General features: G+C 46.8%; 1 protein-coding gene and 1 long non-coding RNA gene across 6 annotated transcripts in view; both read right to left on the bottom strand.

Annotated features, from left to right (window-relative positions):
- The window catches only part of LOC103096060 (zinc finger protein 420-like), a 29,884-nt gene extending 29,261 nt beyond the window's left edge, over positions 1 to 623 (bottom strand). For 2 of the 5 annotated variants that reach the window (XM_007490211.3, XM_056820300.1), the window contains exon 1: positions 570 to 623. Coding sequence is in view for 2 of the 5 variants with exons in the window: in XM_007490208.2 (XP_007490270.1) it covers positions 372 to 470 (99 nt within the window). In the remaining 3 variants the exon portion in view is untranslated. Of the gene's footprint in view, positions 1 to 18; positions 319 to 371; positions 542 to 569 lie in introns of those variants that run through there. The other 3 variants (XM_007490208.2, XM_016432869.2, XM_007490210.3) reach the window with 2 other exon arrangements.
- A 5,479-nt stretch (positions 624 to 6,102) lies between these two features.
- Positions 6,103 to 14,889, bottom strand: LOC103095938 (uncharacterized). Its single transcript, XR_466068.2, has 3 exons — positions 14,719 to 14,889; positions 9,383 to 12,074; positions 6,103 to 6,418 (listed from the first exon to the last, which is right to left on the bottom strand). It is a non-coding gene; the product is annotated as an uncharacterized LOC103095938 (long non-coding RNA).
- Positions 14,890 to 22,783: the final 7,894 nt, after the last annotated feature.

Here is a 22,783-nt window from a genome sequence, read left to right as displayed (position 1 = left end):
CCGAACCCAGTCACACACCAGAGCAGGCCCGTGGATACATTGTACCCCGCAGGAAATTCGCACTCTGGCGCTGTCCGTACAGCTCCGTTCTGGCCTCACGATCTTTCAGGCCCCAGCTATCCCCCTCAGCTGCAGAGTTCCAGGACGAAGGGGGAGGGGAGGGGCTCCCGGCTTTGGCGGGGATCCAGGAGTTGAGTTCAAGGAGGCACAGCGGGAGGTGTCAGCCCCAGAGGGATTCGTAAAAGGGAGGATTCGAAGTCAGTCTTGCACTCTGCCTCCTGCCCTCCCCCAGGCTCCACTCCCTCGGGCTCTGGCTCCTCCCCTCGCCGGCCCCCCTTTCCCGCTGTCCCCCGCCACCACAGCATCATTACCGAGGCTTGAGGGGCGGGGCGGAGGAAGTTCCAGGGACTGCTAGGAAGCTGAGGTGGGAAAAGCTTTGGAAAGTGGATGAGGTGGGAACCTGGTAACATATTAGCTTCCGGTTTCCCAGAGGCCTCTGTGCCTCTTGTTCCGATTGTCCCGCCCTGCCCCTTCGGGCTAGCCCTCTTCTCCCCTCCTCCCAAGCCTACCTTCGGAGCCTCCACTATGAGCCACGCTCCAGCCCGTCCCCTTCACACTTCCGCACTCCCTGTGGGCCCGCCCCCGCCCCTCCCCTTCACTCTTCCGCATACTCTGTGGCCCCGCCCCGTCTCTCTGCGTCGTAGGCCCGGCAGAGCCTGCTTTCGCCCCGCTGTTTAGACCATAAAAGACAAATTCGGGCTATTTTGCTCAAGACAACACTGTATAAGACTAAGATTTAGATGCTTGGCCGGAGGGGGGAGAAGCGAAATAGCACAAGTGGGCGAGCTCATGGGAGAAAGCGTCCGTCTGATGGGCGTTCACCAGGGCCACAGCTCGCAGGCCGCTTTGGGGACGCGCAGCTGATTGACCAAACCGGAAGTGCTCTAGTGTATGCCTCCGCTGCCGCTCCCAGGCTCCTCCCCGCTTCCTTCCCTTTACACCTAGAATCCTTCCAGTGCCACCAGCGCGCACGCTAGGCCTCTGCCGAATGGGCGGCTCCGTCCCTCTGGCTCCAGCCACAGCATACGGGCCTCCGCGTTGGCTCCCCCTTCTGGAGATGCCCGGGACGGTGCCGGGCTAATGGGATACTCTTGAAGGAAAGCTGTTCTGGGTAAAGCATAGAGCGCCGTCATCCTCCCTCCTGGCGCCCGAGGTCGCGCCGGCAAAGCGCCAAATGAGTTCAGTGTCCCCGCGTGCCCGGCTCTTCCTGCAGGGATCCTGGGAACGTGGAGGTGACGTCAGAGTACGAGCGGACAGTTCCTCTTTGGACTCGGATGCAGATAGCTGGCGGAGACCCAGCAGGCTTCCTTTCAACCAGGAGCTCCTCTACCTGCGCAGCGCCCCCGGGCTGGGAGCTTCTACCCCACCCCCACCCCACCCCCGCTAGGCTGTGCGGAGATCGGAGGTCGGTTGGGAAATTCCGAAATGCATCGGGAAGTCACTGAAGTTGAGGAATGAAGGAATGTTGGGGGAGTAATAGATGCCCTTAAAGTGCGACTTCATTAGCGTAGGAACCCTGGAGTTCCTGTTGCCCCTTGGCTGAAGGATACCCAGGAAACAAAGATGCGCAGCGTCCCTACGTCAGAGGTTGGGAAGGAGCTTCCAGGGCTAAGATGCTGTCTTGGTGGGGGGGGTTGGAGCATTTGCTAGTATGGCTGAGGGACAAGAATACCGGATTTGGGGCAGAACTGGAGGCAGGAGGATCCGAGTTCAAGTCCTTTCTCAGAGAGTGAGTAGTTATGACCCTGGGCATGTAACCTCTGCCCTTATCAATCAAATGGAGATGATGGTGGGAGAGCATTGACTTCTGAGAGTTGTGAGGATGACATTAAGTCATATAAGACCTATTAGTGGTAGAAATATCATTATTTCGTTATTTTTATGATGATGAATTGGATTTGGATCTGAATTCTGCTTGCTGTATGACTTTGGGTCAGTCCTTTCACATCCCCCTTGTGATGCTTAGTGCCTGTGTGCCCTGCACCAATTCTTTAGTACCTCTAGACCTCTGTTTTATATTCTGTAACTAACGGGATGCACGTGGGAGCCTCAGAGGGCCTTGTGGTTTTACATCTATGATCTCATGATTTCTATCTGAACCTGTTTCTGGGACTGAAAAATGAGGGAGGGGAGGGGGACAGGCCAGTCCTTAAGGCAGCTTCCACTAAAGAAACCTGTCATCCCAGGGGGTTTTACCACACCTGCCTAGCCCTCGAGTTTCATTTTCCCAGTCATTACTAAAGACGAGGCCCTGTTGTAGAATACTGAAGAAAGCCTGAGCAGAGACCATACAAAGCAAAGGAGAGAGGGCGGTTTTCTTAACGATAGACCTGCTGTAGCATGCCAGGCATCTTAGCATCTTGGAAGTAGGATTGATGGATTGATATTGTGTCCTGTATATTCATTTACCAGACACATGGTCAGATCACTTAATGTTCATTGTATGGAAAGGGACAGTCCAAGGGACTAGAAAATTCCTGGGCTGGGCTTTGGCAGCCACTATCTCCTCCTCTTTGATTCCCACATTGTCAATTCTACCAATGTAAAAACCTATATCACGTCACGTATTCATTAATCACCTCCCACTTGACATTCCGAAGGTCCCCAATAAGGCTGGAGAACATGTGCGAGCCTCCTCTTCTCTTACACCTCTTGCTCTCACAGCCCTTGCTCTTGCTCCTCTTAATCTTGCTACAGCCTATAATGACTTCCCAGCTGCCCCGCACATCTCCCATTAATCTCTTGACCACCTGGTCCATGGGGAATGTCCCAGAGTCCTCTGCTCCATGCAGGTGTTCTTGTTTCTCATACTTATGATTTCTCCGCTTGCTTTCTCTTTCTAGAGAGGTATTAAGGAGCTTGCTTCTCCCCACGTGTTTTAACTTGTGGTCTCTTCCTCTGACTGCCTTATCTATCTCACATCCATATTCCTTTAGCCCCCATTCTCCTCAGGTCACCACCCACAGATAAATTATATAGGAACCGCAGGTGGATCCTATACCTGCAGCTATAGGCTAGGGGCTGCTCTCTCTACTCATCTGTATTTTAATATTTGCCATATGGTACCAGCAGCCCAAGCCTCCAGCATTTGTTGTGGCTTAGGTTGAGAGCAAAGAAAAGATTTGGAGGGCTGGATTCAAACCATCAGGTGGCCCAGAGGGCAAGAGGAACATTTTCCTGGCTTTTTATTTGCACTATATGACATGGGCGGAGGAGGAGAGCAGAGCAGAAAATGGGTTCAGATCCCTCAGCTAGAAATAATGGGGCGTGGTATGCTTCTTGATGAACTTGAGAGGATGGAAGTTTAGATGAAAAGTCTTTATTCTGCAGCGAGTTTTGAGCTGCTTCAGAAATAGCAGAAAACATTCCCGGCTCTCACATAGTGACTCATTTAGCCCTTGTCTATTTAATCAACTTATTCCTCAAGTTCTGAGCTAACCCAAAGAGATGTAAGTCTAGATCAGCGGTTCTCAACCTCTCAATTTGTAGCAATGAGAATACATAATGCATATCAGGTATTTACATTCTGAATCATAACTGTAGCAAAATTACAGTTTTCTTTTTTAAACCCTGACTTTCCATCGTGGAGTCAATACTGTGTATTGGCTCCAAGGCAGAAGAGTGGTAAGGGCTAGGCAATGGGGGTCAAATGACTTGCCCAGGGTCACACAGCTGCGAAGTGTCTGAGGCCAGATTTGAACCTAGGACCTCCCGTCTCTAGGACTGGCTCTCAATCCACTGAGCCACCCAGTTGCCCCCACAAAATTACAGTTTTGAAGTAGCCACCAAAATAATTTTTTGGTTTGGGGTCATCACAACATGAGGAACTGTATTGCGGGGTCACAGCATTAGAAAGGTTGAGAACCACTGGTCTAGACAGTTATCTGAGTAATTCTCTCCAAAAAATTAGCCTTGCAAAATCACAATATTAGACTCTGAGTTTGAATCTCAATTCTGCCGTTGAGGTGCTGTGTAACCTTAAACAAATCAGTCTCTCTGGGCTATACTTTATTAATATGAAAAACGCAAGGGACCAGATGCCTCCAATGTTATCTTCTAGCTCAATGATTTTTTTTTTTTTGGAGGAGGGAGGATGTATGTGGGGATTCTGAACATTCTATGTCTATGGCCTGCATGTTTGAGATAGGAGATGAGATTTCTCAGCTACCATTGTCTACTTTTCTAGGATTCTTTCTCCAGTCCAACAGATAAGAGTAGATACCCCAAAATGATTGACTACATGATTTCAGAGATGCTTTGCCTTCCTGTAGTAGGAAAGATGCTGGTCCTACACACAAGAATGGGTTCAAACGGTACCTCTTAACTATGGTCTACCCTCCTTGGTGAACCTTTTCTGGGTTTGTGTGCCCAGATGGCAAATTCAAACTCTCTGTGAGCCCCTGGATTACCAGAGAGAGCTGAGGGAGAAAGTGCTTGCTTTGGGTGGCTGGACAGAGGGATAGGGCATGCAAAAAATGTCCTGGGGTGCAAGGAAGTGGAGGAACAGAGCAGCTCCCCAAGTCCCAGCTCTGTACACGTGCCATGTTGTCACCAATGCTGGTCAAGACAGAACCTATCCAAAACTCAGTTTTCTCCATCTGTAAAATGAAGATGGATATACCTTCAGAAATAGCCTCAACGGGGCTTTTGTAGGCTTCAAATGAGACCAGGGATAGAAAAATGCTTTGGAAACCTTACAGTGTTCTCTTACATCATGGCCATGTTCAAGGGTGAATTTTTTCCAGGGTGGTTTCTGTGGATCTAACAAAGTTTTCAAAATCTTTCCGGAGTTCAGGAAGTTGTTCAGTTGGGTCCAATTCTAAGATCCCATTTGGGTTTTTCTTTTGCTGTTTTCTTCTCCAGCTCATTTCATAGAGGAGGAAACTGAGGCAAACCGGGTTAAGTGACTAGTCCAGGGTCGTACAGTCAGTAAATATCTGAAGCAAATTTGAATTCTGGGCTTACTGACTGCAAGCTCCATACTCTACCAGCTGGGCCACCTAACTGCTCAGAGGAGGAAGACCTCTGTTCTAATTCCATCCCAGTTATGCCATTTATTCCCCATGTTACCTCTGGCAACTTGCTCGATCTGTGAATCTCGGTCTCCTCATCTATCCAATGAGTGAACTGGACAAGATGGTTTCTAAGGTCCTGTCTAGTCCTGAAACAACACTCCTATGATATGGTTCTGATGACTTGCTGAAATGTCTGAATTTGCAAATGATCGTTGATCCGTTGTCATAGAAACTTCTTCCACTCCAGCAGACCCCGACCTATCTGTGATTCCCAGGGAAGTAAACTGAAGTCTGGGAACACTGAGTGATGTGTCCAGCATCACGCAGCTATTGTGATGAATCTGGGGTTGGAATTCAAATGTTTCATATGCCAAGTGCTACTCTAGCCCAAGACTGACTAGAAGTAGAGTCAGAATCATGAAATACCAGAGTGACAAAGGACCTCAGAAGTCATTCAGTACCAACTAGATGTAAGCAAGTACTCAGAATTCCCTAAAGACTTCCAGTGAAGGAGAACTATGTGCCTCATAAACAACCAATATCACTTTAGGGGAGCTCTGATTATAAAGGGCAACTAGGTGGTGCCATAGTGCACAGATCTCCAGGCCTGCAATCAGGAAGACCCGAGTTTAAATCCAACCTCAGATGCTTTATAGCTGTGTGATCCTGAGCAAGTTAACTTAACCCTGTTGGCCTTAGTTTCCTCATTTGAAAAATGATCTGGAGAAAGAAATGGCAAGCCACTTCAGTATCTATCAGGAAAACCCCAAATGGGGTTAAGAACAGTCATACATGACTGAAATAACAAAATCACTAAAAAGTTTTCTTATTTGAGATTTCTCTCATCCATAAAATGACTAAAAGGGAACACTTCCTAGCTGTGTGACGCTGGGCAAGTCACTTAACCCCTCATTGAATAGCCCTTACCACTCTTCTGCCTTGGAACTGTAGGAATTAAAAAGTAATTTTTTCACTAAACTATATGAAAATTATGAATAATAATAGTAGTCACTGATTGAAAGTATTATTGCTCAAAATAGAAATTACTTTAATAGTTTTTTATTTACAAAAGAGGTGGGAAAAGTGAAAATAAAGAAATATAATAGGGTAGGGAAAACATTAGCCTCTCTAACTAAATATTGCTCTGGTGCTCTACTCAGTCAGGACTTGTTGACTTTAAATGGGAATTAAACTCTCTCTAGAAGACAAGAAGGGAAAACCAGCTATCCCCTCACCCAAGTTGGTAGGCCAAGACAATGACTTGAGCTGAAGATGACTCCTGAGGCCAACTTTCTTCTTTGAACCGACCTTCTTCTTAAAGCTAACTTCCTTCTTGGAGTGACCTGTAGGGGAAAATTTTAGGGTTGTGACTTAATCTAAATTGAATTGATCTCCAGGGAATATCCCAAATAAAATACCCAAGTCAGTTGGGAAATTTTATGGTGGTTTAATTAATATAGAGGGAAGGAATTAAGAAGAAGAGAGACAAAAAGGGTATAGGATTTCTCCGGCCTAGCCTGTGCCAGGGGGAATTTCAAAGACCTCCACCATGAGGTCTTTTCTGAAGATTAGAGGCTTCCTAAGAGGATAGTGTTTTGGAAAGTAAAGAAGAAAGGAATGAGCCTAAACTCCAAGAGAGCTCAGAGAAGACACCTCACCTGAACTAGGTTACTAAGCTTCCCCCGGTAGGTCACTCACCACCAAACCCAAACAATAGCTGCTGCCACGCCAAGACGCTTAGCATACTGCCTCCAGCCACCTCTCCAGGCAAAGAGGCCGGAGAGAGGAAGTGACCCAAATATATACACCATTTTTACATCACTTTCCTGCATCTCACATGTACCAATGTGCTGCGGTCAGGGTCTAGCCCCACTCACGACTCCAGGGTTCCCGACAGGTGGCAAACGATCAGTCAAAAGAAATAACATAAAATAAATAACAAACGGAAGACAGCTCAATCATTACGGCCATGGGACTGCTTTGCATCTAATAGCTGCTCCACTTTCCCAATGTCTGATCTTTATTTTTATACCCATTCTCTTGGCACTCATATACACAAAATCAAAGAAAGATAATTGGAAAAGCGATGCATCAACTTTTAACAAATCACTTGATTAACATTCTATATTCTTGTATTGTGATTACAGACAGAATACAAGACAAATGATTTCATCATAGATGGCTTACTAGGGAGTTTGAATTTATTTCCCTTGATTTATGTAATTGAGTCACTGGGGCATATTGAAGCTTAGTGTACCTGTATTGTACCTGTACCTATTGTATGGGCCTCTATGATTGATTTGTGTGCTGGCTTCATGAGAAAGTTTTGGGCTTGGCCTGTAGCTGCAGTTTCACTGAGAATTATACACTTAAATAAAAGTTAACCCATGATAGTCTTTTGGGATTGGGTGTAAGGGTTTGATCTATTGGTGATGTTTTAGGGAATTAAGATACATGTGTTTTGCTCTTGCATTATTTCTTTTGAGACTAGGGGGAATAATAATCATGTCAATTCATAGGTAAGGGGCATTGATGAAAGAGATCATGCAAGGGGGATAAAGTGGGCAGTCACATCTCGCCAAGGACCACTCTGTGGTCTCCCCAGCTACCACACGTGACTCTGTCAAGGCGTCATGGACTGATGGCCTCCAGCACCAATGGTAGCTTAAGCTTGACTTAGGACAGCCCAGGGGGTCTGTCAGACGTTTCTGATTTGTTGTTTGCTAGCACGTCTGTCATAGGCCATCCTCCTCAATACTTAATCCTTAAGTAGGGGTATAGACAGTCCTGTTTTGTTAGACTAAGCAGGGTGGAGTAAATCTAAAATTCACACCACTCTCCTAACCTCAGATATTCAGGGTCTTTTATAGTGGCTACTTGTCTCCTCCCCTCTTCACAGGAGCCAATCACACCCTCCAAATTCTCTAGCACTGTGCCCAGGGGTTTCACAGTTTCTCTAAGGGTGTGAACTCTTACAAGTTACTGAGTGACTGAGTTTCTGAGGGTATGAACTTTCTTGTGAATTCTTAACAAGTTTCTAATTGATTGTTTAACTTGCTGGCTTCTCACCTAACACTAGGTAGGGTATCAATTCACTAAGTGGTTTGTGAGCTCTTCCACCTAGTTCAAGATTGTGTTGATTCAATCAAAAGGTGTGATAATTCAAAATAGGCAAAGGGAATAAAGTAATCCCTTTTACTAGTGGGAACTCAGACCAGGCAAAGGGAACAAAGAATTCCCTTTTCACAGAACTAATGCATAGTATTGATTCTAAGGCAGAAAGTAATGGTTTAAAAAAAAATTAAAAAATGACTTCTATGGAAATAAGTTTTATATGATTTAACATTAAAATCAATATCAGATTTTTTTAACATCTCAAGGAGGGGAGAGGGATGGAGGGAAGAAGGAAGTTTGGAACTCACAATTTAAAAATGCTAAATATTGTTTTTACATGTAATTGAGGGAAAATCAAATATTGTAAAAGATTTTTTTTTTTAATATCTAACTGGAATTTGCCTCTTTTCAGTTTTCACCCATTGCTACCAGTTCTCCCTGTGGGTCTAAGAAAAACCATGTATTCTCTAGATTCACTGACAGCTCTTCAAATATTTTATGACAACTATCATGTCCCACTGAGTATATTCTTCTCCAAGTCAAAGAGCCCCCATTCCTTCTATTAGTCCTCCTAGAGCACGATGCCAAGTCCCTTCCCCATCCTTGAGACTCTGGCTTTTTTATGTGCTTTTTAAAATGGAGAGCTCATAAAACCTGTAGATGGAGATGGTAACCAGCTGGTAGAATACCCAACAATTAAGACAAATTAGTTTGATATTTGGCCTCATTTACTTCCTAACAATGTGACCCTGGTCAAGTCACTTAACGCTGTTTGCCTGCCCTTGTTCTTCTATCTTAGAGTTGTTACTAAGACAGAAAGTAAGGGTTTAAAAGAAAGAAGAAAACATAAGTGGAAGCATTCTTCTGTGTCTGTGTGTGATTCTGTCTCTTTGTCTGTCTTTCTGCCTCTCTTTGTCTGTCTCTCTTTAAATGCCTTTCTACTCCTTTGTCTAAGGGTGTATGGGGTGCTCAGGGAGGAGTAATATCTTTGGTATGGAGGGCTTGTCGTGCCCTCTTAGGGCAGCTCTCCAACCTCTGACCTCCACCTGACACCCAGCTCTCCCTTGTGACTCCCAGTAGCTGCTAGCATGTGGCAGCGGCCACACCCCGGGCAACGGCTTCGACAGGCCAGCTAAACCTTGTGAGGGTAGCCATTGGGGCGTAGACCCCTGGTGAACCAGGGCTTTGCTCACCTAGCATGTGAAGACTGCTTTGGCGGAACAGACGGAAGAAACCAACAAGAAGGTTCAACGGCTGAGATGGCGATGCAGCAAAGCACTGTGGAGTGCTTAGGGCATGTTGGAGCACAAAAGACAACATGGCCATCCAATGCAGCTGAGGAAGTCTCCAGGTGTAACGACTTTTCATGCCACTGGACCCAGGCTTCCAACGCCGAGAGAGTGGGACTGTCTCTGTGCACTGACTTTTCCACTTAAATCTTCATGCACAAGTGTCTTTGTGCACAAAAACGCACAAAGACAATCGTCATCCTCGGTTACCGAGAGACTACCACCATTCCTTTGTCTCTCTCTCTCTGTTTCTCTTATCATTCTCTCTTGCTTTCCCCCTTCATGAGGGTTTTTTGTTTGTATTTTTTTCCTAAAGTACTTACTGCTTCAGACTTGCTGTGCTAGTGCTCTGGTGAGCAGAAATGGTGACATAGGAAACAGGTCAAAGCTTGCTTTACCCTGGATGCTAAGCAGCCCTTTTTCCTGATATCCATTAGGGGGCAATGGCTGCCCAGCACTCTGAAGCAAGGGAGCACTGCATTTGCGTCCTGCAGGTTTCCTGGAATGGCAATCAAAGGAGAATTCATCTGAGAAAATGGAGTGGAAGAGGCAGCTCTGCCAAGAGTCGGGGACGTTTCCTCTTATGTGTATTCTACGCTTCCCTTGAGGTGTTTGCATTCCCCTGTTGGGGATCTCTAGGATACATGACTAGATCAAAGGTTATGCAAAGTTTCAAAGCGTTTTGGGCAAAGTTCCAAATGGACCTCAAATGGTCAATCAATTGATTGATGACAACCTCACCAACAATGCATGAGTGTCTCAGCTTTCACACATCTCTGAACTGATCATGTCCTTTTTCTGGCACAATGGCAAAATTGACAGGCATCAGAGGATGCCTCACAGGTGTTTTACTTTGCAGCTCAAGGACACAAAAGTTTAGTCGAACTCCAGATAGAGGCAATTACCAAAAAAAAAAATGGAAAATTTGATTCCTTAAAGCAGAAAAATTTCTGCACGGAATCTTAACCTCTGTTTGCCTTAGTTTCCTCAACTGTGAAAGGAGGAAAAGAACAACATTTACCCCAGAGTGTTAAACAGATTTTTAGGAGAACATGAAGCACTCCAGTGTGTCTGTATCCCATTCTTTGCCACTGAGCTGGATGCCTTTGTAACAAGGCCAGGATGTCTCCCTCATGATCTCCCTAACCCTGTTGGCACAGAAAACTCCCAAGCCTTCCAGAAATTCACCCCTTCCTCTCTAGCCAGTCCTACAAGGGAAGGACTAGACCAGTGAGGAATTCTACTGCACAGAGAAGGAATGTTCCCAGCTGCTGCCTCTGGTACAAACAGCTCTGCTCAAGAACTCTCCAAGATCCTCCTATTAGAAAAAGGCCCCATTTCTGTGAGGGCCCTTCCTGGGCTCACCCCAAACTCCTCAGACTATCTCTGGATCAAAGAGCTCAGCAGCAGAAGGCCGGTGGGGGGGGTCACACTCTGGAGTGGTTACAAAAGCCACAGGGGAGCTCTCTGGGGGTCTACCCAGCTGCCTGATTCTGGCTGTCACTGGCAAGGACCCTGACCTTTCCTAAAACAGGCTCCACTGGCATATACTGAGCTTCCAGCCCCTTCTTCTCCCCTCACACCTCCCTCCTCTTCCTCTGACCCAGAGACACTGGCCTCCTGGCTGATCCTTGGCCAGGACCTTCCATGGTATGATTCTCGGATGTTCCAGGGGCCGTCTGTGTCCCTGCAGGTAATGTTCTCCTTCCTGCCTCTGGCCTCAGAGCTTCCTTGAGTCCCAGCTGAATCCTCCCCTCAGGAATGAATGATCTCCCCAGAATCCTGAGAGCCTTCCCTTACACAATGCCTCCTTCCATCCCACCCTTATTTGGACACAGCTGCTGAGGGGTCTTCTTGGTCAGACTGGGGGTGCCAGGAGGGCAGCTGATGGCTTCTCCCTTCTTTTATGCTGAGCAGTGCCAGGCACACATCAAGGTGCTCCTCCACACTGGCTGACTTGGGGTAAGAAGTGGGAGAAAGGAAGGAACTGGAGAGACCCGGGAAGACTCAAGGACTTGAGGCAGAAGCCAGTGAGCAGCTCCAGGAGACAATGTCTTCCCTGAGGATGGCACAGGCCAGGGGACACCCTCAGGCTCTGCTCCAGGTCAGACTCAAGAGGGAACAGGTGAAAAGAAACAGAGGAAGAGGGTATGTCACCAGGCAAGCAGAGAGCAAAGACAGGATGCCTAGTCAGGGAAGAAGAGTCAATGGCTGTACTTGGCGCTCATGATATGGAGAAATCTGATATGAGAGCCAGCCCCTGGGGGGAGTTCTTGGTGATTGAGCTGCCCAGGAGCCAAGAAATCACTCCCAAAGCTGAGAAGAGAGCCATGAAGGGCTGTTCCTCTGGTCTTGGATGTGGATACAGAAATGGCCTAGCAGGAAGGTGGAGCAGCTACCCAGCTCATTTTGTGTCAGAGCCAGGGAAAGGTCTCCCTGGTTAATGGGGCTCCATCTGGGGCTGGAATGTACTTATCTGGGCTAGTCTATCCCTCTCCAAGGCCATCCCTGGGATTCCAGGACCCCTATAGAGGCAGCACAGTATCCCCAATGAGTCCATCTGGTGGAGCTCCTCCATCTTTTCCTGGTCTTGTCTCTATGAGGGTTAAATTAGGAGTTTTGACAAACTAAGAGAGCAGCTTTTAATCATTTAAGTTTTGATGAGAATACAGTAGAGTTGTAAATTATTATTATCCATTTAAGCCAGAGGAAAGAAAACTTCTAGCAGCTTTTAACAATTAACAATTTAGTCTCATTAAACTAGTCATTAAAAGAAGAGAGTAAAATGAATATAGTGAAGGAGAGAAATATGAGAAAGAAGTAAAGAAAGAAAATTTCCCAATGTCTATACTAGTTATCCTAGCCCTACAGCTAATAACAACCACCCCACAAAGCTCCAACCTAATCAGAACAAACTCAGTCACTGTTTAATCCAACCCCAATTAGTTCTGCCAACAAAGACCAGCCACCCTCCAGAAAGTTCAAAACAAAAACAAAAACCAAAAAACTTGAAAAGCCAAAAGCCAAATGCAAGAAGTTCTTTCAGGAAGCTGAGGCCCACCTTTATATTCCAGCAACTAACCAATAATCACCAACCCAACACACAGCAGCAAACTTCCCCCCAACTTACAGCCCTAAATGTTAGCAACTGACCCGACTGAAGCTGGCCCCCTTTTCTACCCTTTTTTTAACCTCACTTCCTGTCTCTATGGTTCCTCCTTACTGTCACTGTTAGTGGCTTAATCCCTCCATATCTCTATGGTAAGCGGAGCTCCACATCCCCTTAAATTAAGAAAGGAATAGTGGCAGTCTCTCGGTGACCGAGAATGATGATTGTCTTTGTGCAGTTTGATCTACGGTGTACCCTCGTGTGGCTTTGGAGTCCAAAGGCTGAGGCGCAGAGTTTGTGGCACACGGGGGCCTGGGACGCCAGTTGTTACAGGAGGTGCGGTTGTGGCCTGGTGTCCTCGCGCAGTGGCAAGAAAGGAATAAAGAATTCTTTTTTACATCTCCACACTCAGGCTTCTGCTGCCCCCACAATTCCCAGAGCCAATGGAGGGGGACAGGGAAAGGGGGCAGCTCAGGGTCAGGAAGGCAGAGCTCAGCCATTCTCTCAGAGGGCCACCTCTGAGAGCAGCACAGGAGAATCTCTAAGCAGGAACTGGGGATTAGGACACATGAGGCAGGAATTCCTGGGTCCCTGGAATGGCCTCTCTCTCCCTCTAGACCCCTCTCCAGGGTTGGGATTTCCCCCGGGGCCACTCCCACTAGGCTGGACAGAAGAGGCATCCAGCCCCTTCTTCCCTCCCCCACCATCCTAGGGACCCTCCCCTGCCCACCCTCCCCCCAGGCTGCCTAGATACAGCCTGAAGGTGGGGTCAGCAGAGAACTCCTGGGGGAGAGCAAGCCCCCATGGGGATGGGAGGGGGGTGCTGAGGGAGTGCGAGGCCCACAGAGAGAGGCCATCTGGGGGTTGAAGCATCTCAATAGAATCAGGCAGGTGAAGGGGGGTCAGTGAGCTCAGGATGTTTCAGGAGCTTCAGGAGGAGGAAAAAGGGGAGGGAGAGAACCAGAAACAGGGCCTGGATGTGACCAAGAGGCCAAGGAGGGGCCAGTCGGACAAGAAACTTGCCCAAAGCCAAAGCCCTACTCTCAGGGGAGGGGGAGGGCCCGCAGGAGGACCCCCTTGGGCTGGGGGAGTGTCATGGAGGTCCAGCCAGCCTCCAGGTGGCGATCCTCCAGCCAGGAAGCTCTTCCAGGGGGTCAGTCCAGGCTCAGGGTTCAAAGACAAAAGGGGGGTTTCCAAGGGCACAAGAAGGGTTTGAGGCCAAACTGGAACCCAGGCCCTCCCCACAGTAGGTCCAGCACTCTCCCCTGGGCTCACAATGGCCTCTAGGCTCCTTTTGCCAGAGGGCAGTCCTCCCAGTAGGGAAGGCCTTCCTCCTCCTCCCTCTACCCCACCCCCATCCCTGACTGCAGGACCCTCTTCCCCTTCCTGACAGCCTTCATTCAGCCCCTCAGGTGACTTTCCTCAAGCCCAGCCTCCACCTCTCCAACTAAATCCCCCAGGATGCTCTTTGGCACTCCCAGCCCTAATGGTCCCATACCTTTCTTCTATGCCACACCCTCTCAGACAATCTGGCCTCCTCCGGGAAGCCCTCCAGAATTCCTTTTCACTGCTCATTATTGCCTGTTTAGCCAGAACAGAGCCTGCTTGGGGTGACTGAAACTGAGGCTGGGAGCAGGAACTCGGGGGGCTGAGGCCCAGAGGCTGGGAGGCAGGAGTCCTGGGTCCTGACAGGGCGCAATAAAACTACATCCAGCACTACCCCACCGGACACCCCCTCCAGGCAGGCAGGACGTTTTAGCAGGAAAGAAGATCAGGAAGAGGAAGCCCGAGGCCACAGCCGACCCCTGTCAGATAGACAGCAGAGCAGCCCCAGGATACATTGTGCCGCACAGGAAACTCCCACCCAGGCGCTGCCCATTCCGCTCCGCACAGGCCTAGCCAGCCCCGCCCAGCTGCAGAGTCCTAGGATGAGGCGGGAGGGGAGGAGATACTGGAATTGGGCCCCTGGAGGCACAAGAGGGAGGTGTCTGCCCCAGAGGGACTCGTAGATGGAGGATTCGAACTCAGTCCTGCTGTCTGCTTTCCGCCCTCCCACACTCTCCTCTCTCTCTGACCCCTCCCCCCTCCAGTCCCCCTTTTCCCCTGTTTCCCGCCATCACGTCTTAATTACCGAGGCTGCAGGCGCCGGGCGGAGGGAGTTCCGGGGCCTGCTAAGGAGCTGAGCCGGGAAAAGCTTTGGAAGTGGCGGAGGAGGTGGAACTGGGCCGACCTAAACTTCCTGTTTCTCGGAGGCCTCTGCGCTGCCAGTTCCCGGGATAGATTGCCCCGCCCTCCCTCTGGTTCGGGATCTCCCCTCCTAAGGAGCCTCCAGTTTGGGCCCCGCCTCCTGCCCGCCCCTTCATTTTTTCCTAGGTGCTGTGGGCCTGCCCCGACCCCTCCCCCGCGGGTCACTGGTCCAGCTGTGCGGGTGCTCACCCAGCTCACTTTAGGACTTTCGGAAGACAGAAAAGTCCCCCGTTCCAGGCTCTTCTTGAGCTCGGGGCCCTGCTCTTTCCTGTTCGCTTAGCAACCGATTTCCAGCCTTTGGTCTATCGCAGAATGATCTGATCTTCCCAACATCGGAATCCTCCCGTTGGGCAGTCAAGCTCTCTTCCTGGGGGCTAAGAACTTCTCCATTATTAATTCAATATCTTCAGAATCGGGTTCGTAAGCTCGGAACGCTCTTTTCCGCTCCTTTACTCGTTTGTATGGCTCAGAGACAAATTTGGGAAACCGTTTCTTCAGCGACTCCGAGTCTTGGATGGTAAAAGATTTGTGCCCCTTCCTGTGCAAAACCTCCGGAGAGGCACGCGTTTGTGAGCCCCTAGGGCCTCCTGGTTGTGTTGTGCTGTTGGCTACCTTCCTTAGTACTGCTGGAAACATTGTCTACAACCCTTGTGTCATTGTTTTGGCTTTGCCATTGCCTGCTTTTACTTTATCCTCAGGTGTGTCAGCAGCCCTCATCTCGCCAACATTAGCCTCATCCTTGTTTGCCAAATAGTCATTCCGAGTCTTTTTCACAAGGTCTTCAAGTTTGTTGTCTAGAATCAGGATTTGTGCTGGCTTTCTTGGTAACATCATCCTCACATAAGACAGGGTTTGGATGGTCACTGCCTGCCATACAACGGAGTTAGTAAGGGGAGAATTGGTAAAGAATTCCACTGTGTCCGTCATAACTGGTGCCACAGGGTTGTGAATAATACAGTATGTCCAGTGAATCCCTATTACCACGAGTACAGAAGCCCACAACATTTTCTGCCACATCTTGTTTCTAAACTCCTCTGTCTTTGAACCCCTCAAAATGGCTACCCTTGTTTAGGGGTTCCAACTGTCAACTCCCCCCCTTTCAGTTGCCTGGGATGGATTCTGTCCACACTGGGGTGCCAAAATTGGATTAAGTGGGGAAATTGAGAAGGAACCAAAGTTGCCAGCTACTTGGGGAATAAACGTAAAGTCACTCTCCCTTCCTTCCTGCCCTCCCCCCAAGTTGGGCTGTTAACAAATGGAGTCAGTTCTGACTGGACTAAAAGGGTAAGTGAGATTTCCCCTCAGCCCTCCTTCAAATGATGTTCTTTGAAGTTCCCCTCCTAACACTTTGGATCTCACTGAAGTCACCATTAAAATTAAAAAAAAAAAAGAGAGAGAGAGATGTCTATTTATTTAGGCATAAAGGGTTGAAGTGTAATGAGGGCAGAGGGAAAAGGAAACCCCTAGCTATTTCCTATACAGATCTGCAAGATTTGAACCAGGGTCTTCTTCAGGTTAAGCTCTGAGGATCCCCTAAGGGAAAAAAGTCTTTATCCTAAAAGTGTCACCAATTGAAAGAAGATTTCTGTGGCTCAGGCAAAAGGATGGAGAAATGTGTATCTTCACAGCAAAGGGGAGTTCCTCTCCTCTCAGCTCATGGAGCAAAAGAACCCTTTCCATCTTTCCAACTGCTGTCTTTTGGGCTTGGCTGAAAAGTTCCATACCACCCGCCGCCCCCCAATGTCTGCTGGGGTTCCATTTCCTCTTCTCCTGAGATAGTCCTTCAGAAGTCAATCTTTCCATTACTTCTAGCCTTTCCCTCTTACACAATACAAATGTATATCCAGAGATACATAAATGGATACATAGAAGGAAGGAAGGAAAGGGGGGATACAATGAGGGAGAAAAGGAAGAGAGGGAGGGAGAGAGAGAGAAGGAAGAAGAAAGGAAGGAAAGAGCATAAAGGAAGAGTAAGGAAAAAATGAGTCTTCCTTGCAAGAAGGAGGGAACTATGGCTATGGAATAGTGGACATACTCTTGATTAATCATAAGATCATATCATTTCAAAAGTACTATAAAGGACTTTAGGACCCATTTAGTCCAACTCTTCCCTTTCCTTGTGCCCAGTTTACAAATTAAATGACTGTCTGTCATCAGAGAGGCAGTAAAAGAATCAGATTTGCTGAACCAGCGCAAATTCTCGCGCATTCTTTTTCTTGCTGTTGTTGCCTACAAAAGATGGCTCTCAGAGATGGCAGTGCTATCAAAGCAAACTCTATCAAGGAAGATTTCAATCAAAAACATTTTAATAGATGATGCAAAGGTCAGATGAACACAAAGCCCTGATCGCTGCTCTCCAGGTCAATGCTATCCCTCCCCAACTCGGCTTTTAAGGCTGCTTATTTCTGCCCATCACCATGTATGTCTGTGTTGTATGGGTAATAAATGAACTCTCAAGTGCCCACTTAAAGGGCTGGGGGAAGGGAGAGAGGACAAGGAAGGGGAGGGGAGGGCAGGGCTTGAGCAGTACTTGGCTCTGTCCCCTCTTCCCTTTCCATTAAAGGAAGCTCATACTTGTTGCAGCTGCCCAGGGGCCTTCAGAGAACACAGGCTTGACCCAGAAGTTCATGTCTATAGAAAATGGTGTGACACCACCATAGTAGTTGTGCCAAGGCATCTTAGGGCCTCCGCAGAGACAGCCAATAAGGCATGGGAGGCCATGGAGAAGAACAGTTACAAGGCAAAACTGAACCATGGCCAGAATAGAAATGAATCACGCCCCAGGGGAAGGTCCACTTTAAGTGTTAAAGACGAGCAAATGTTATGAAGAAGCTTATCAAATGAGGAATGTCCTGAGTATGTAGTCCTGAGCCCTCCTCGAGGCACGAAACCCAGGAATGGACATCCTGTGCTTTAAAAAAGAGTTGAATCTTCATTCCCCTTTGCCCAGGTTCACAATGTTCTTAGTCTTGCCTTTACCCCGCTGCCCTGCGTCTCCTTGGGTTCTTTGAAGCCTCAGAGACATAAAAAGCAGTTGTCATCTCCCTCCCTGGTGAAAAAGTTGCCCACCATTACACATTCAGTGCTTTTAATCCTTCATCCTGAACCAGTCCCTCCAAGTCCTTCATTATAACATTTGCTTTTCCCAATGTTTCCTTGTGCTCTCTCTGTGGACTGGAGGAGAGGTATAAACAGGAATATGACAGTAACCAATGTTGGACTTCATGGTTGGTTAATGGAATTCTCTGGGATGAGTTTTGTAGCCATACAGGATTCTTGTATTCTCCAGATAAACTCAGTGATTAATCATGGTGGAAGGGGGGAGATAAAGAGGTGAGGAGTAGAGCAGAAAGGGGGGGGGAAGGAAACAGAGCAGAAATAAGGAAGCAGAGAAGAATGGAGGGAGGGAGAGATGAAGGAGGAGGAAGGAAAGAGGAGGGGAGAGAGATGAGGAGGGAGGCAGAAAAGGAGGGAGGGAGGGAAGGGAAGAAGGAGGAGGGAGAAGAAAGAAAAGGGGGGGTGAGAAAGAGGTGAAAGGAGAAGGAAGAGGAAGAGTGGGGGAGAGGAGAAAGGGACAGGAGAGAGGACATAAGAGAGGAAAGGGAAAGAGATGGAGGGAGAGAAGGAGAGAGAAGAGGGAAGGAGAGCAGAGTAGAGAGGAAATGAGAGGGACGGATAGAAGAGAGAGGGAGAGAAGATGAGAAGGTGGAGAGAAAAACAGAGGAGAGAGATTGTATTGACATTGAGGTTAATTCTTATGTTGGACCAGGGCTGAAGGACTCATTTGGTATCACAGAGATAGTTCCAGCCTTGGGATCAGGAAGAACTGCGACTGATTCCCACCTCAGAAGGGAGTAGCTATAGGATCTCCCACAGGTCACTTCACCCGTCTCAGCCTCATCTGCTAAATGGGGATAAGAATATCAGCTACTGTGACAAGGAAATCACTTAAAAAGACTGATATATATTAATTTAAGGTCGCCAAGGAATCCAGCTATGTAATTCCTAAATGAAAACTCAAGTCAGCAGTCAACCTTTTATGGAGTTTAATTACAAACAGGATGAAGAAAGATATTAGAGATAGAGAGAGAGAGGGAGAGAGAAAGGGGAGAGAAGGGAATAGGGCTTAAATACCCCTTCTGTTTAGGCTGGGCCAAAAGGCCCAAGCCCTTAGATAGCTGGGGCAAAGATAGGAGATCAGTCCCTATTACTCATGTGACCAAAATGGAGAAACAGTCTCAGGGGCCTCCACCTCCAGCTTCCTTCAGAGCCGACTCTCAAAGCACCACCTCTCCAACCAACCACCCCTCAGTCCTCAGACCCCTCTCTCTTTAAGCAAACCATCCAAGTTTCCTCCCCTCAGTTCTCACATCTACCAATCACTGTCCATGTCTTCCCTGTGCCAATGGTGGCTCTAGCTTAACCCAGGACCGCCCAGAGGTCTGTGGCTTTGCACATGTCTGTTGAAGGTTATATTCTCAATAATTAAATCTTGATCCTTTGCTACAGCCCTTCCTAAATCCTGTTATCCTGAGTAGGGTAGAGATTGGAATAATTAAATTTTGATCTATGCTGCAGCCCTTCCTAAATCCTGTTAGGACTGAGTAGGGTGGAGATTGTACTTTCCAAGACCTGGTTCTGTCATTCCAAGTATCTCTATTGTATCAATTCTAAAATCAATCATGACTCAAAGAAATTCCTGTTCTATGCTTAAGCATAGGTCAAAGCCCTTTCCATTGTTCAGCAAAAGGTTTCTGTCCTAAAGTAATCTTAAGAAGGGAGGAGGAACCTCCCATGCCAATGGGGTTCACATTCCAATAGCCAAGACCCACTATCAATAGGAAATTTTTCAAGTATGAAATTTCCCAATGGTGAAATTTCCAACATTTATAAGTCTAAGGAATTTTAAGGTTTACACTACCAGGGGGCAGCTGGGTGGCTCAGAGTCTCTAGGCTCAGTCAGACCTAGAGATGGGAGGTCCTAGGCTCAAATCTGGCCTCAGACACTTCCCAGCTGTGTGACCCTGGGCAAGTCACTTGACCCCCATTGCCTAGCCCTTACCACTCTTCTGCCTTGGAGCCAATACACAGTATTGACTCCACGATGGAAGGTAAGGGTTTAAAAAAAAAAAGAATATTAGCTACCTACCAAAGTGATGCGGACTGAATGAGATAATAACTGTAGAGTGCCTGACCATCCTTAAATTCCTTAATTTGCCCTCTTCTGTTGTTGTTGTTGTTAAAGATTGGTGTCAGGGGAGAAGTGGGAGAAATGATAGACATCAAGGGGAAAAAAGACAGTTTTGGGGTCATGTTTTAGTAGAATGAGATGCCTCCTGAGAGGCTGGGTAGGTTCACCTTAGTATCAGGGAATCTCAAGTTCAAGTCCTTTGTCTGACACATCATAGTTATAAGCTTGTTCACCTTCAAAAGGAAGGGCTCAGGTTGTCCTCAGTGGCCTCCAAGGTGCCTTCTAGAGTCTCCTTCCTTTCTCAGAAGCCTCCTAACAGAGGCTGGGCATTGGCTTGTCTGTATTCTGAGTCAGGATTCCTTTCCTACATGAATCTGACTTGATGGCCTCTGGATCCCTTCCAAGCCTACAGTCCAGAGAAGCTGTCTTTCTGAGCCGTTCAGAATGGACTTCATGGCATCTCACTTGAGGTTCTAGTGTCTTTGAGACCTGGGGCTTCAGGACCCGAGGGCTGCCTTAGGCGCTCTTCTCTTGTAACCCGAGAACCCTTGGACTTCATCCTTCAGTATTTCCCAGAATTCCTTTTAATTTTTCCACCACATTGCATGATCACAATTTTGTATATAGTTGGCTTTAACTCTACTTCTTGCTCTTTTCTCTCAAGGCTGGAGTGGAGTGAGCTGCCTGTTTACCCTAGCTTTTCTAATTTTCCTTTGCTTCAAGTTAGTGTTAAACTTTATAAATATAATGCTCAGAGTATTGGATATTAGTTTTAATTCTTCCGCCCCCAAAATCCACATAATTGACCACATCATTAATCAAACCAACAGAAATCACATGATTATCTCCATAGATGCAGAAAAGCCTTTGACAAAATATAGCACTCATTGCTATTGAAAACAGTAGAAAGTATAGTAATAGAAGGGCCTTTCCCCCAAAAAAAATACTGGTTTTGATTTTAAATATGCTGAGGTGAATGGTATTGGGCAAGTAGCAGAGGGAAGTGCTGACATACAAAAGAATTCTACTAGGCTAGAAAGGGAAACTGAGGCACTGGATAAAACACCTGCTTTGTTGTTTCCTTTGAGGGACCTGCCTTTTGTAACACCAGACAGGGAGATTATTCATCTGAAATCTCATAAGAAATTCTCATTGCCTGAATTAGACTCTATAAACAAAGAGAACCCCAGGATATTTGGATGAACCCCGTAAGTGATCCAGGAGTTCAAGTAGGCAATAAAAATCCTTGACCTGGACTTTGCTGAATTCTTTCTTCTAATGAAAGAACTTCTAACTAGAAGAGGGAGGGAGAAGTTCATTGAGCAGACGTGTAATAATGATGCTTTCACACCAAGGCCATAAAATTATCAGGAATTTTATTTGAATTCATTATGTATTTATAGAGTATTAAAGCAAGATAGAGTCTATTCTGGAGGTAATAAAGAGAAATGCTAGACCTGATGCTTGGTCAAAATTTGAACCCATAAAGGAAATAAAGCAAGAAATTGAGGAGTGTAACCCTAAAAATGTGGTTTGCCAAGACTGTGAATTGCCAAAACTGTAAAGGTTTTTTTTTTTTAAACCCTTACCTTCCATTGTGGAGTCAATACTGTGTATTGGCTCCAAGGCAGAAGAGTGGTAACCAGGGCTAGGCAATGGGGGTCAAGTGACTTGCCCAAAGTCACACAGCTAGGAAGTGCCTGAGGCCAGATTTGAAACTAGGACCTCCCGTCTCTAGGCCTGGTTCTCAATCCACTGAGCTACCCAGCTTCCCCCAACTGTAAAGGTTTTGGCCAAACTGTAAAGATAATTTTTAGTGTCTTGATTTAAAAATCTAAAATTAAGTGGTCGCCATGGGAAAATTCCCAAATATGAAAATACCCAAGTCAGCTGGGTTTTATGGAGATTTTAATTAATACAAATGAAAGTATTAACAGAAGGAGAGAGAGAAAGAGAAAATAGTAGAAAGGGCCTAGGCCTGAGCCTAAGGGAGAATGAGTCAGTCTTTATCACTTACCACAAGATAGTCTTCAAGCAAGCTCCAATCCAAAAACTCCAACTCCAACTACTAACTCCAACTACCTCAAATTCAATAAGTCCCTTCCTTTTAAAGAAATTTTCTCTTATGTCACCTCTCCTAAATTTTCATGTCTACCAATCATAGTAGACACTTTTCCCCAGGACTGCCCATTCTTTGTTCTCATCTTCTTTGGTTCTCACCTTCTCTGGTTAGATAAAATCTACTGAGTACTTCACACATCTTTTGTTAAGCTTGCCTTTTGTAAATTGCTTGACCTTTTTAGTGATTAATTTAACCTTTATAGGTATTTAGCACCTTTTTGTATTAGATCTAAAAATAGACCTAGCTTAAGGTTTTAGCTTCACTATAAGTATGAGTTGGGGACTTTCATTGTTCAGTCAGGAGTTTGCAACTTTATCTTCCCCTAAGGCACTGTCTGAGCAGGGTGGAGTAATTTTGAAAGTTCCCAATACATTCCTGATCAAGTACCTCCATTGTTAAAAAATGGGGAATAGCTTAATCAAATCTTCTGAAGTAGAGTCTGAGCAGTTTTAAGATTCACAGGAGTCACCAGCAGCATTTCTTGATAAATTGATGGATGCTGCCAAAATGCAATTGGGTCTCAATGTGTTGTCTGAAGAGATGATTACACACATCTGGAGAATGTTTGTTAAGAATGCCTGTTCCTAAATAAGGAATTTTTCTAGAAATAACCGGCCTGATTGGGAGACAATGAGT

This window comes from Monodelphis domestica, chromosome 3, assembly GCF_027887165.1.
Source record: "Monodelphis domestica isolate mMonDom1 chromosome 3, mMonDom1.pri, whole genome shotgun sequence".
In the NCBI taxonomy this organism is placed as follows: Eukaryota; Metazoa; Chordata; class Mammalia; order Didelphimorphia; family Didelphidae; genus Monodelphis; species Monodelphis domestica.
This window is presented reverse-complemented; position numbering and strand designations above follow the sequence as displayed.